We start from the raw sequence: 14,426 nt of genomic DNA on the forward strand, positions 1-14,426 counted from the left end.
ATTTACCATAGGAAAATATTATAATACTCTTTCATATGACAAAGGAATTTCCAGGTCGAGAGTTTATAGATAAGGAATATAATTTAAAGTCATCCACAGTTTTCGTTCCAGGATTGTCAAAAATTAATTTTTGACACTGAAAAGCATTTTTAAAAGGGTATGAGAAAATTTAGTATTTTACATAAATGAGCTCTGTGAATTACAGTGCTGTATGTTCGAGAGCATTCCTTAACTACTTAACATTACCGAGCAGTCTTGCATTCATCTAAAGCACAGAAGCACAACCCTATATATTTATTGTGCAGAATAAATAATCTAGCAATGTACAATCATTTAAAATATAGGTTTATCATGCAAATTAAATGAGTTTCACACATAAGGTATTAAAACAATGTCAAACATATAGCAATTATTGAGATTTTTTATGGATTTTTATTGCCATATTTCTTGTACCTAATATGAGTGATATCCCATTTCTTAACATTTAAGTTTTTATAATTTTTATTCTCAAGACTACTGACCCAGTTAATTCCCCATTTCTCCATATGTGTGTTTGTGGTGTTTGTGTGTTTGTAGTGTGTGTGTGTGTGTGTGTGTGTGTGTGTGTGTGTGTGTGACAGAGAGAGTGTATGGTAGAGATATATTGGAAATTAGCTTTTTTAAAGGTCACTATCAAAAAGATGCATGCAAGACTGCTGAAACTTCATCAATAATATTGATATTAACAGTAGTTATCTATTTATACATTGTTTGAGTCAGCAGAATCCTGTACAATTTAATAACTATGTATGCTCTCAAAAATGTCACTGTATATTTAAATACATTATTTTCTCAAAAAGACTTCTTCACATGTTCACTAGATTAACCTATTACATATCATGAAATAGAATTGCTTAATGAAATAAACAACTTAGAATTGATTTTGAATTTATTAGTAAGGAAGAAATGTTAAAATCCCATTAAAGTTATAAGGTTTTGATGTTACCATGGGAGTGTCTATTAATTTTTGCTTTGTTCACTTCAAAGCTAAGTTATTGACTAATTAAACTCTCAGTTTTATGGATTTTATCTATTTTGAATTATTGGTTTTATTTCTGGATAAATATCACATTTATCTCTTGTTCTAGTTTGCTTTTCTGTTGCTATGATTAAACACTGCCCAAAAGCATCTTGGGGGAGGAAAGGCTTACACGTCCCAAGCACAGTCCATCATCGAAGAAAGCCAGGGCAGAAACTCAAGGAGGAGCATAGACTAGAATCATGAAGGAATGCTGCTTACTGGATTGCCTCCAGTTCATCTTCGGCTCTTTTCTTATTCTTCCAAGGACCAACCGTTCAATGGCAGCACCACCCACAGCGGGCTGCTCCCTCAAAACTCTCATACATGTTTACAAGCCTATAGCCCAATAGGATGCAAGTATTTCCTTGACTGAAGTGGTCTCCTCACAGGAGACTCTTCTCTACATTAAGTTGAAAAAACTAGGCCATTCCCTAATATTCTCATCATTAATGTGTCTGTTAGGACAGTTTTTCTTGGTATTAGATTCAACTTGCATTTTTCTGAGTCTCTTGCAAATAGAACATGGTTAAACATGCAAAACTAGCTATATAATATTCTTGTATATCATTCAACTTATTGATAATTTGTATATTTGGACTTACTATTGTACCAGGCTCTTTCTTTTGGGCCACCAGTCAACTCCCAAGTCATGACATATAAACTTATTATTTGTTTTGAATGCTTGACCCGGCTAGCTCTTTTCCCTAAATTACCATGTTTCTCTTCGTATTTTCATTTTGTGTTGGGGCTTTCTACCTTCCTTCTTTCTGTATATGTTCTTTTCCTGATGTCTCTATGTCTGGTTGGCATCTGCCCGATTTCTTGCCACAGGTGTCTCCCTTGTTCTCCTTTCCTTCTCTCATTTCCCTTCTTCTTTTCAAGCCTAGATTTCTCCTCTTATTCATTCTCTCCCTGCCAGCCCTACCTATCCTCCTGCCTAGCAACGGGCCATTCATCTTTTTATTAAAACAAATTTTTTTGTTTTAATATTATTATTATTATTATTATTAAAAAGGATATGCTGATTTGCTATTGCTGCTATAATAGTTGCATAATTTAGAAGCTGAAAGCAATACATTGCTATTGCTGCTATAATAGTTGCATAATTTAGAAGCTGAAAGCAATACATAGTTTTGTGCTTACAATCTAGAGATGAAATTCTGAAATGAGAGTTCCAGGCCACAGTCATCCTGCCAGTGTCTTCTCTAATAGTTCCTATCTATCTTTTATGCCCTGTGGCTAAATTGGGCCCCACAGACAACTCAGGATAGTCTCTGCTCTCAACATCCTTAATGTAGACACATCTACAAAGTCTTTTAAGGCATATAAGGTAGTATATTCAATGTCTAGAGATGGGAGCCTGGGCATTTAAGGGTGACATTATTTTGCCCAGACAAGACTTAAGTGTTAAAAGCCCAAAATTTACTTTTACTCTTTTTCTAAAAAGAAAAAAGAAAACAAAGACACTAAATGCTTTTAATTCAGTATCTTCCTTATCTTTTTCCTTTTTCTTGAATTTTTTGTTTTTTGTTTGTTTGTTTGTGTTTCTGTCTGTTTTTTTAAGACAAAATCTTACTATATAGCTCTGGATAATCTAGTAGTGCTTGTAATGTAGAATAAGCATACCTCAAACTTGTGACAACCTTACTTCAGCCACCAAGTGTAGGCTTTATAGATGTACCCAATATCCAGCTATTCTGTTTTTTCTTAATAAAATACTTTAATTCCATCTTAGTTTAGATAATACCTTTCATCTATCTATTGATTGATTTATTTTTGTATTGAATACATTTACATATTGACTAGTCTATTTGTGTGTGCTGTGTATATGTGTGTATGTGGATGAATATGTATGTGAATGAGCATGTATGTGAAGGTCAGAGATCAATCTCAGATGTTGTTCCTTATTAGGCACCCTGCTAATTACTTATAAATTTATTGAATACAGATTTAATTGGCCTGCCTTGATCCTCACCAAGTACACTAAAATAGCTGACCTTTGAACTCTAGGGACCACACTGTCTCTATTTCCACAGTGATGTATTGTATATGACTATGCTGGATTGGTCATCACATTCTGGAAATCACATTCTTGTTCCATGATTACACAGAAGTCTTTCTTCAAGCTCTGTTGTTTCCCAGTTCCATTTTCATTTATATATCTCAAAATAGGTACCTTTTCAAGCCTTCAATGCTTACTTAGCAATTTGGCTGTATGCTTAACATTTTCTTTTATCAGATATAGCTCGCCTTTTTTATTTTTACTAGACAGCATGTTAGTCCTTCTGAGCATAACAGAGTAAACATATACAACATTAAAATGCCCCAGGTTTTGTCTTCTTCATTTTTATTTATCTTCCATTTACTCAAAATGGAAAGTTGGCTATTCACATAGAATTTTTGTGGTTATTAATTTGAAACATAGTCTCACTAGGTGGCCTCTGCTGGCCTCAAACTCACGAAGATTCATTTGCCTCTGCCTCTAGACTACTGCCATGTGCCATGTGCCATCATGCCTGGCATTAGAGAGAAGTTTAGGTTTCCGTTATTGAGTCATGAAGTATAAAACACATGATTTCATTTTATTTTCTCACTCATAAATATCGGTTAGAATCTAATATTTTTTTTCATTTTTATTTCATAATTTGGTTTTCGGTTGTTTTGATTTTCTTTTCTTTGGATCATACCTTTAGTCAGACCTATGTACTGAGGTGCTCATACTATTTTTATTTATCTTCTTTGATATTTGGATTATTTTCAATTTTTAAGATCCATGAACAAAGAAAAATGAGTAAGATTATCTCTGACAGCATTTCTACTCAGTTCCCCTGGAACATCTTCAGGGATATGTCAATCAAGCCCCTTTCTTATTTTAGCAAACACTCAATAGCTTTTCAATATTCCAGCTCTTAACCACCCTGTAAAGCCTTCAGGAAGAAGTCGTCAAATTTATCATGCATCTCATTCATGCCCTACTCATCAATATCTAATCTGCTCCTCAACTAACAAATGGAGAATCTAAGTGTAAACACCATATTTTATAATACTGTTTTCAGTATTCAAAGCAAGTATTCTGCTTTTCAAGTATTTCACTGTCATCTACCTGACCTTTTTGCTCTTAATAATGTAAGCATGCTTATTTTTAATTGTCATTCTTATTTTTTATGTATTACTCATTATTGTTACTTTAGGTTCTCACAATCAAAGATAATCTGTTCCTGAAATTTTGAATTAACTATGAACTTGATCACTGGTTCTTTATCTGAGTTTCCACTGTGCGGCATACATTGAGAGAGGGTCCTTTCTGGGAAGTTTAAAAAATATTGTTACTGTGTGATTAAATTTTAAAAGCAAATTCATAGTGAGACTGGTTGGGGTATAGCATTTTGTTCCTATCCTATAATACTAGATGATACAGAGAATTCCTTCTTGACAGCCTAGTTGTTGGCAGAGCTTTGACTACACATATACTTTCATGTAAGGTCTAGATATCCGTAAGTTATAGCCATCTGTAATCATTTCATTTCTCCTTCCCACTTTGCACAGCCTTGAAAGCTTTCCTCTGCCTGGACCTTAAGAGAAAAGTGATGCAGAGCACTTCAAAGGGAGCGTGTCAAAGAACCAACTCCCCTGGGTAGCTTCTGCAATTCCTCCTCAAGCCACATTCTCCTTGGCAGACCTTTTTGTTTATGGCTAATCTGTGGGCATAAGAGATACTTCTTATATCTTAAATTCAATGTATGAGTGTCCTAAAATGGGGCACTTTCTTATTATTTATCCAACTGTAGTATCACAGAATTAAACAGAATGCACTCATCTGTAATTTGCCCGTTAGAAATTAAGTATCAAAAATGAACAACAAATGAACAACAAATATCCATGTGCAAAAATTCACATGTGGATTATATTATTGTATTTAATAACATGCAAAAACTTTTATTAAACCCTTTAAAGGTCCACACTAATGTCTCAATAATAAGTTCTCATTGACTCAGATCAAATCAAACACTTCTTTTTGTTTTTGTGACAAGGTATCATGTAACCCAGCCTGGTTCGAATGTCTGACAGTCCAGATGATTATCCTGCCTCTACATCTTGAAAGCTAGGAATACAGGTATGCATTACAGCATGAAAAGATACTTAACTTTTAACACCTGTTCAAAGTCATCTTTATTCATTTGAAGACTATAAATTATTACAGAATTAGTATTGAAGCAAATTTTTTTAAAGTTTAGAGGAAAACAAAATGAATAGTGGCAGATTAAAATGAGATAGGGATGAATTATTTTAATATAAACAATCATTAAATGATTTGTCTTTTCTCCTGGCAAATTTCTATCAAAAAAATTCTGTGAAGTAGACATATAATAAACTTTAATTCAAGAGTAATGTGAAAGAATTTAGCTGACATGAGAAAGTTCAAACACTAAGCATCTTTATAATACTAGGCACAAGGGGACTTAGTATGAAATTAATTTATGCAATTATACCTAAAGTTTAGGAATACACTAGTTATTTTGTTGTTACAGGTTAATACAAACATACAACTCATCATATAAATTTCTCCATAATAAATCAAGAATTTCTCTTCTTGAATTCCTTTGGTGTCTTAGTGAGATTCCTCTTTCCAATAGCTCACTTGAGTTCAACTAAGGTAGACTGAGGTCCTCTTGAACATTAACCTTTTCCCTAGTTTTGGTGTGTTTTAACGTCACATCTTCAACTACTTTTGCTAAGGATACCTGCGCAGAGAAAAGATTATCTTATCTGACTGTCATAATTTGACCCATCCGCAAACTGCAACAGATATACATAGAGGTAAGATCCTTTGTTGCCCAATTACTATGTATTTCCTGACTACTAATATTGCAATGTTGAATCTCGTTTCGAGAAATTTTAAGGTTTTGCTTCATATGCTATCATTTTCCAAGCTTTTAGAATAGTAACAGGATGTTAATTTTTCCTGGATACTTAAGGTTGGCTCTTAGGAATATGCCTTAAAGTCTATTATTTCAAGTGAATTAATGTCACAAAGTAAAATTCATTTTTAGTTGTTAAAAAGAAATAGCAAAGAACAGAAAGCAAACATTGATGAACTAAATAATCTGATTACATATTTGCTCTGAGAGTTCCCATGCCTATGATTTTCATCAAGAAAAAGATCGCCGGACATCGCACTACAAAGTCAGAAGTCGGTGAAGACACAAAATGATATCTTGTGCAAGTTATAACTACAGCTAAACTTCCCCAAGGCCAAGCTGTAACAGCCCCTTTAGCAGACAAAGAAAGAAAACAAACAAAAACAAAAACAAAAGAACTGAAAAACTTGTCCTCTAGGCAAAACGAGATTGCTTTCATCTAAAACATGTATTTCTAGGGCTATAATTAGAGGATTACATAAAGCTGAGTGTTTCCTTGACAGCCTTAAGTTAAATCTTAAAGCCGTGCTCGTGCCCCACGCCCGCACCAGCATTGTTCTACAGGGTATGTCTTTTGCTTCCTCATATATTTTGCTCATAACATTCTAAGCGTAAGCTTCTAAACAAGAGCTGTCCCTCATCTGTGTTGGGTTGTCAACTGCTGTTGGAACTGATCTGGTTTTCTTTAGGCATCCACGTTATTGGAACATCATGTGTGCAGTTTCTCTGTCATTTCTAGGAGACACAATCTCACAGCAGACACACCCTGGTCCCTTGGCTCATACAATCTTTCCATCTTCTTTTCCTGATGTTGACTGAACCACAGGTGGACGAGATGCAGTATAGCTACGTCATCATCCCTAGAAACCTACGTGTGAAGGCAACACAGGACAGGCCTAGCAAGTTTTATTTATATGTTTATAAATATATATACATAGAAATACATATGTATCCCAAAATATAAATTAGTATATGAATATCAATGGTTAACGAAGGGGAGACCTTGTAAATTAGGGGGTTAAAAAGGTCTACATGGGAGGGAAAGAAGGGAGCAGGATGAGTAAATGATATGATGAGATGTGGTGGTACTTAAATAAACAGAAGGAAAAAACTAAAAACAAAACATGGTTTCCAAAATGAATCTAGCCTTTTCAGAGTGTGTGAAGGTAAGACTAGACTAACAGGTGGTTAATGACTTTGAATGATCTACATCAGAGGATGAAATTCCCATCATGCCCCCTTCAGTGTCTTTCCTCATGCCTGATTCTTTGGTGATTATGGACACTGTGAACGTCTCTTAGCCACTTCAGACCTGCTTCATGTGGTGGTCAACCCACACAAATTCAATATCTATATTTTGAACTAATTCCAAATGATAAGGGCAAAAAAAAGGCATGTCCAAGTAATTAAATGTATGCAGGATATGAGCATAACTGTAGATCAAGGGTCTTAGGAAAGGGTGGCTGCCATATACACAGTAAATAAATAAATGAGAATAAAAAATCACACAACATAGATAGCTACAGAAATCAGTTTTTCACAGAGACTTGCCAAATTGTATACGTTGAGTATTGGTTAAAATTGAGGTGTATTTACATATGTTGTAATGGAATACTTTCCTGTGCTTCTGCAGATAGAAAAACCAGTAGGCTCCAATGAAATATCACACTCACGTGTTCTGTATCTGAATCTAAGAAATGCCATGATGGTAAATGAAATGGGCTCCTCTAGAGTCTAGGAAGTATGATGCACCTCTGTAATGCTGAGAATCGATAAGCAAGAAGCCTAAGGTGGTTTTGTATTAATTAAATAACAGACAGTTCTATATTTTTTTTAATTATTGCCATCAAAACAAGCAGAAAATAAAACACACCAAACAAATAAAACCAAATGTTATGTTATTATGGCAAATTTAAGAGCTGCACAAAATACAGTCAACCCCAGGACCCAAGTCATGGAGCACAAAGTATCCTCAGATGTAGAAGGAACAGGTTTATGTGCTTTTTTCCCTAAATACATAGTGCATCATATCAAGGCACATAAGGATGCAAAAGAGCTATCTATTACATGATGTAAATCAAAGGTCTTCATCTTAAGTAAACAATATTATAGAACTAGGATAAATGCACTGTTTGTTTTGAAGGGCGCTGAGAAACTCGGAACAGCCAATTTCTGTTCACTTAGTAAAACAAAGAAATAATAAAGCATACTTTTATATAGAACCAAAACCAAAACCGCTTGAAGCATCACCATTACAGTTGAAGACTAAGCTGTCAGCAGCATTTGACCTCACATGACTCTGGGGTTCTTAATCTTCATTGGTCAGAGATGTTTTTGCAGATGACCAAAGTAATATATTACTAATTTCAAGATGTTTCAAGATTTGTGTGTGTGTGTGTGTGTGTGTGTGTGTTGTGGAGAAGAGAATTTCTTTGCAGCCTAGACCTGTGTTCCAGAGGACTCAAATTCACATTTTGGCTCGTGTTGACTTGGTGTTCGTGAAATCGGCCTCAGAGAATTTCATTATGTGAGTTTGTGGAAATGATACACTTAGTCTAAACTGAGAAGACCAATAAATTCTGTTTAAGTTCTGATTTATATTGGAAAAAAAATAGTCTTTAATTTCCAGGAATGAAGATGCATCGAAGAATAAATCTCATTGTAAAGTTTTACAGTGCCCTGGGATATACCTATAAATGATTCATTCAGAAATGATTCTGTGATTTTTATTAAATCAAGATACTTTTGCCATCTCTGTTTTATTAAATTTTCTATCTTTCTTGCCAATGGTACTCATTTGAAATTAATTTTGAGAAGGATTGCAGATAAACCGGAATCATTTAAATAAACGTGAAAGACAAAAATTATTATGAAAATTAAATTTTAAATAAGACTGTTTTCCAGAGCCAGAGATTTAGGCTCTCTCTATAAATCAGAGAGAAATGTGACGATTATGCTGAGAAATTCTAGCGATGACACATGGGAGAAGCTTTCTCGCTTTCCTGTTGCCATGAGGCCACAGCACTAGGTCAGCTTTAAATTATTTACTTCATTTTATCACACAGAACAACTTAACAAATATATTACCTCAGATAGGTTCAAACTTATAAGAGCATCATGCCTTGGAGCTGAGACCAAGATTAATCCCTGAGCTACAATTTCTTCCTGGTGACGTGTCCACATAGCACACAACATTTAGCAATTGTCTAAGAGAAAAATTCAATAGAAACTCGGTTTTAAATTGAGCTGACAAATATGATTAAGAATAAGGGATCCCTGATACTCAACTTTTCTTATTTTTTTCCTAGCTTTCTTACAAATTAAAGGTCTGATCACCATTATTTTACACTATTTAAGCAATGAAACAATCCTCCAGAGCACACAAAACACTCATTTAGATGTTTCTGACCGGATAGTTGGAGGTCATTTAGGACTAAATCTTTCTCATTAGCGCTCCGGTTTTCAGCAGTGTGGAACAGGCAGCAGAGATACGGATCCTCCGTACAAGCCTCGCCTCACAGGTGGGTGAGAAAAAGCAGCCCAGAAGCCCCCAGGAAGAGTGTATGTGTGTATACCATCGACAGAACAAGTACTTTAGTAATGTAAGTAAGTATTGACACATGATCAGTGTCATCGATGAGGATATTCATAGGAAACTTTTCTCAAAGAGTACCACATTAACAATTTCTATAAAGAATACATCAAATAAATTGGAACATTTTTATGATCCTCAAAAGAGTGGTGTGGTTTCCTGTGGCTGTTAGAAGCAATGCCACACTGGTAGAGGCTTCAAACAAAATAAATTTCAAACAGATTTACATGGACACCAAATACAAGTGACCTGGAGGCTGGAGCTATAATACGTGGCTGCCCTTCCAGCTGACACAGAAAGTGTCCTCTAACTCTGAGATTCCATCTTAAACCTGTAAGAATGGCCAAGATCAAAAACACTGATGACAACTTATGCTGGACAAGATGTGGGGTAAAGGGAACACTCCTGCCTTATTGGTGGGAGGAGAAACTGGTACAGCCACTTTGGAAATCAGTGTGGTGATTTCTCAGAAAATTAGAAAACAGCCTTCCTCAAGACCCAGCAATATCACTTTTGGGTATATACCCAAAGGATGCTCAATCATACCACAAGGACATGTGCTCAACTATGTTCATAGCAGCATTGTTTGTCATAACCAGAACCTTGAAACAATTTAAATGCATCTGGACTAAAGAATGGATAAGAAAGATGTGGTACATTTATACAATGGTGAGGTAACCCAGACCCAGAAAGACAAATATCATATGTACTCCCTCATAAATGGCTTTTAGACATAAAACAAAGAAAAACCAGCCTACAATTCACAACCCAGAGAACCTAGACAACACACAGAACCCTCACAGAGACATGTACACGGGAAGTAAAAAACAAAACAAAACAAAACAAGATCTCCTGAGTAAATGGAGAGCATGGAGACCATGGGAAAGGGCTGAAGGGGAGGGGAGAGAAAGGGAGGGAGGAGGGTAGAAAAATACATAACTCAATAAAAACAATTATAAAACAAGTCCAAAGTGGGTGGTTTTATGTTAGTATAGTATATCTTTTTCAGTTTGTGCTAGTTCCTTGAGAGTTTTGTACAACATTCACACAAACAAATATTTGTACAACACAAAAGGCAGTAGTGTGTTTTGATCATATTTGTCCCCAGAACTCTTTCCAGGTCACCTCACTTCCCTACCAGCTGCACCATGCATTTTGTGGCAGCAAGAGAAAGGAGAAAAACAATGCGAGTAGTTTGTGGTTTGTTCCTACTCTTGTTTTTAGGCAGTCATTGTCCTCCACTGTTCAGAAAGATTTTCCTCTTCTTTACACTCAAGCCCCTCCCTTGTACCTTTCATGCCTAAATCTAGCGTCTTAAGCTAATTAACATTACGTAAGTAGTTAAGGAATGTTGTCTTTTTTTTTTTTTTTTTTTGTAAAGTAGATCTAAGTATCACTTAAGGAATAGGTTATCTTTTCACTGTTGAATGACATTGGAGAGTTTATTAAGAATTTGTCACTCATAGTTACGTCGATCTGTTTCCAGACAGTTGATTTTCAAAGAGCAAATTTGGGTTTTTAATTGCTTTCAAGATTTACTCTGCATTTTATTTAAAGACATGTGCATGTCTTAGCCTCTGTTCTAGTGCTGTGAAGAGACACCATAGGCAAGATAAATTTTATAAAAGAAAGTAGTGAGGGGTTGTTTGCTTTTTGTGTTTGTTTTTGTTATCCTCCCACCCCTAATGGAGAATCTACAAAAGCTTGAGATGAAACTTGGTCTCTACTAAACAGTAAAGACTGGGCTGGCTCAGAACAGATCCCCCTAGATTGTCATGCTGATAACACAGCCTTTCTGAGTATCTTAGATAAATACCAACAGTGATGAAAAGAATCAAAACGGCCTCACACTTGTAGACTGACGCGTCCAATTATCAGCGCTGTTTTAAATATCTGAAATCCAGAGCATCGGGTTCTGTTCTTTGGTATTCTCAGAAGAACCCTGGGGATCAACTGAGATCCTGACGGTTCTATCAGTTAAGAAACTGTCCTCCAACACAGAGCTGGGTTAACTGTGGGGCTTCCCTCGTTCATTTTCCTTCTTTTAAAGCGAAGACTTCAAACTGTTGCCACCTAAACTTTCACGTTTCATGCCAATTTGGCATACAAGTTCAGTATCAGTTACACGCACTCAGCTGGAAGTGAAAATCCACTCATGTTCTTGAATACAGTTGCTTTTTTTTTTTACAAAGGTTTATTGCTAGAATTGTTGAGTATAGTTAATAAGAAAATATCATTAATTTCACAGGTTTTTTTTCAGGCAAGCCAATGTTATATTGTTATCAGTGATATGTTATGAAATTTTGATATGTTTGATGACCTTAGATTAAATTGCTGGCACGTAATGGGTGTTTTGTTAGTTCTTGCTTGGAAGCAAAGCAATATTACCGACAATTATTAATACAGAGAACAGACACAGAACATATTGTTGTGCACTATGCCATGTTTTTAAAGCTACAAGCATCCTTACTCCTGCATTACAAATATTTATTCTAAATACATTCACTATGCAGTGCAGTTAATTAGATACATCAGAAAAAAATCTCTTCTCAGATGGACCTAGAAAAACTATAAATTACTGAAATCCACTTAAAAAGTTAACTTTGTATGGTGATGGCTGACAAACATATAGTATCTCCTCATAGTATTTAGTTTCTACCAAAATTCTCTACGTTTAAAGATACTCTCATCAATGTTGTATCTTTGATACCAGCAATCGTGAGTACAATTTTTAAGATAACTGAAGGATATTCTGTCAACCGGGTATCGATCTAACATTAAACTTCTGAGAAATCAGTGATCAATGAAGGGAGCAGACTAAAATCATTATGCCAAGAAATCCTGGAACAAGAGCACTGTACTGAGGAATGGATGTGATTAGCAGCAGAGATGCTGAATTAAGAACACAACTTAAGTGGCTTTGGAAATTTTACCTTGTTATAAGAATTGCTGCATCCACCGAAGCAACGTCTTCTCCCCAGCTTGTCGACATCTCTAAATGTATATCGTTCTTCCTGCCAAATTCTTCATGCTGCCACTTACAAAAACTCTCCAGCATTTTCTCCCCGTGGTGCCCAATATACAGATCTGCCTGCAACAGAGGCCGCTTTCATTTTCCAGACAGATTGTTCTCAGATAAACCTAATTAATCAATTCATTGATCCTAAGGAAACTTCCCAGACTGCAGACTCTGACATTAGTTAGAACATGGAAGGCAATTAGTCTTAATTTATCCTGATCTCACACAAAACACAGCATTAAACAAACAAGCAAAAAAGTTGAAATTTGTGAACGTGTAATAATTACATAATCTTTCTAAAGTTCTTTCTAAAGTTACCATGGAAACCAAAGAGGCATATAGACTATTCTGTAATTTATGAAGAGTTTTTCTTTAATTATTTTTTAATTAGTCAGAGCAATGCCATAGACTGTTCTCCATTTCGGTTGCAATACAGATAAGAAAACACCTTCAACACATATGTTTAAATAATAGAAGAAAGCTGTCTTTTAAAATAACTTAAAATTACATTTTGGAAAGTTAAGGTTTGCTGTTGGGATCCTTGGAAACTAAGAACATTCCATTTTTCAAATAAAATCGAGGGATTAACCCAAACCAAAGGCCAGTTTTATGTATACTTTAAGTGATTCAGTGGATATTTTTGGATTTTGAGTCAATAAAAGAATATCCTTAAAATTCTCTCCACTTAAAAGTTCCTGAGCACAATTTCACGCCCACTTAATTGAATAAAAACTCAAAACTCTCTTACTGGTGTTTGATGGAGCAGAATAACCTTTATCACACGAAGGTTGACCTGCACGCCCAGACTCTTGTGTTGAAAAAGGTTAAAAACCTAAAAGCAAATAAAAATTAAAGCTATTAAAATGAAAGGAAAACATGACAACTTTCCTTCAAAGCCAAACATGGAAATTTCAACTTAGTACAAAAACTTTATGTTAAAATCTAGTAGGCAACACAAATTTTTGATGTTATATATTATTCTTATTTTTATGTTTTTTCTATTTAAATTTATTTAGTATGTATTACAAAACATATGGCCGACAAAGCAAAGTGTGTTACTTTAACTCTTAGTACAGGGATAAGACAGTTTGGCTGTCAGACTGGCAGAAGACAAGGCTAGTAGAGTCTCAGAATATAGATAAGACAAACAGTCCACTAGGGGAAAACGGCCAATGGACACTAAAATATACTCAGTCCATAGTTCTGTTTAAAAAAAAAAAAAAAAAAAAAACTCTTCAGTAGTATTTCTAATTTTTTTCTTGAAAAATGTTTGCCCCCCAAAATATGTCAACACAACACAATAGACACAAACTTTTTTCTGGACCCCAGAAGATGGCAATCATACATAGCTTCCTGGAAGTCAGCCTGCTTGAATTTTACCTACAACATACTAGGTTCTGCTCACCAACTGGAATCATACTTGCTATTTAAAATTGCATACATTTTTGAGTTAAGTGGGCTGACAAAATTCATTTTTATTTCACCCTGTAATTATTTTACATCTGTGCTAGAACCATGAACATAAACCAAGACTACAATATAGCTCTACTAGCAACGATGTCTTTCAAAGATAGAAAATAAAGGAAGAAGTAGAGAAAGGAAAAAAATGAAAGAAAAAAAGAAGAGTTTTGCTGTCTCAAAATTAACAGCAAAGATTTTAAAACGAAGCAAAGTCTGGAGAGCTGCTTGCTGTTGCTCTGGAGACAAATCAATCTGACGTGCTTAAGACAACAAACCATATTTCTACTCATAATTAGTAAAAGAAAGGGAGGAGTCAAATTTTAAAGAATTTGAAACTTTGGTGTCAAAAACTGGGTGCTACAAAACAAATGACTT

General features: G+C 35.0%; 1 protein-coding gene across 1 annotated transcript in view; it reads right to left on the minus strand.

The window, feature by feature from the left end:
• Adamts19 (ADAM metallopeptidase with thrombospondin type 1 motif 19) overlaps positions 1-14,426 on the minus strand; it is a 177,850-nt gene that overhangs the window by 112,974 nt on the left and 50,450 nt on the right. The window contains exons 5-6 of the mRNA XM_057789047.1: positions 13,339-13,422; positions 12,505-12,662 (exon numbers count right to left, since the gene is read on the minus strand). Coding sequence (XP_057645030.1) covers positions 12,505-12,662; positions 13,339-13,422 — 242 coding nt within the window. The remainder of the gene's footprint in view (positions 1-12,504; positions 12,663-13,338; positions 13,423-14,426) is intronic.

Source organism: Chionomys nivalis, chromosome 14, assembly GCF_950005125.1.
Source record: "Chionomys nivalis chromosome 14, mChiNiv1.1, whole genome shotgun sequence".
Lineage (NCBI taxonomy): Eukaryota > Metazoa > Chordata > Mammalia > Rodentia > Cricetidae > Chionomys > Chionomys nivalis.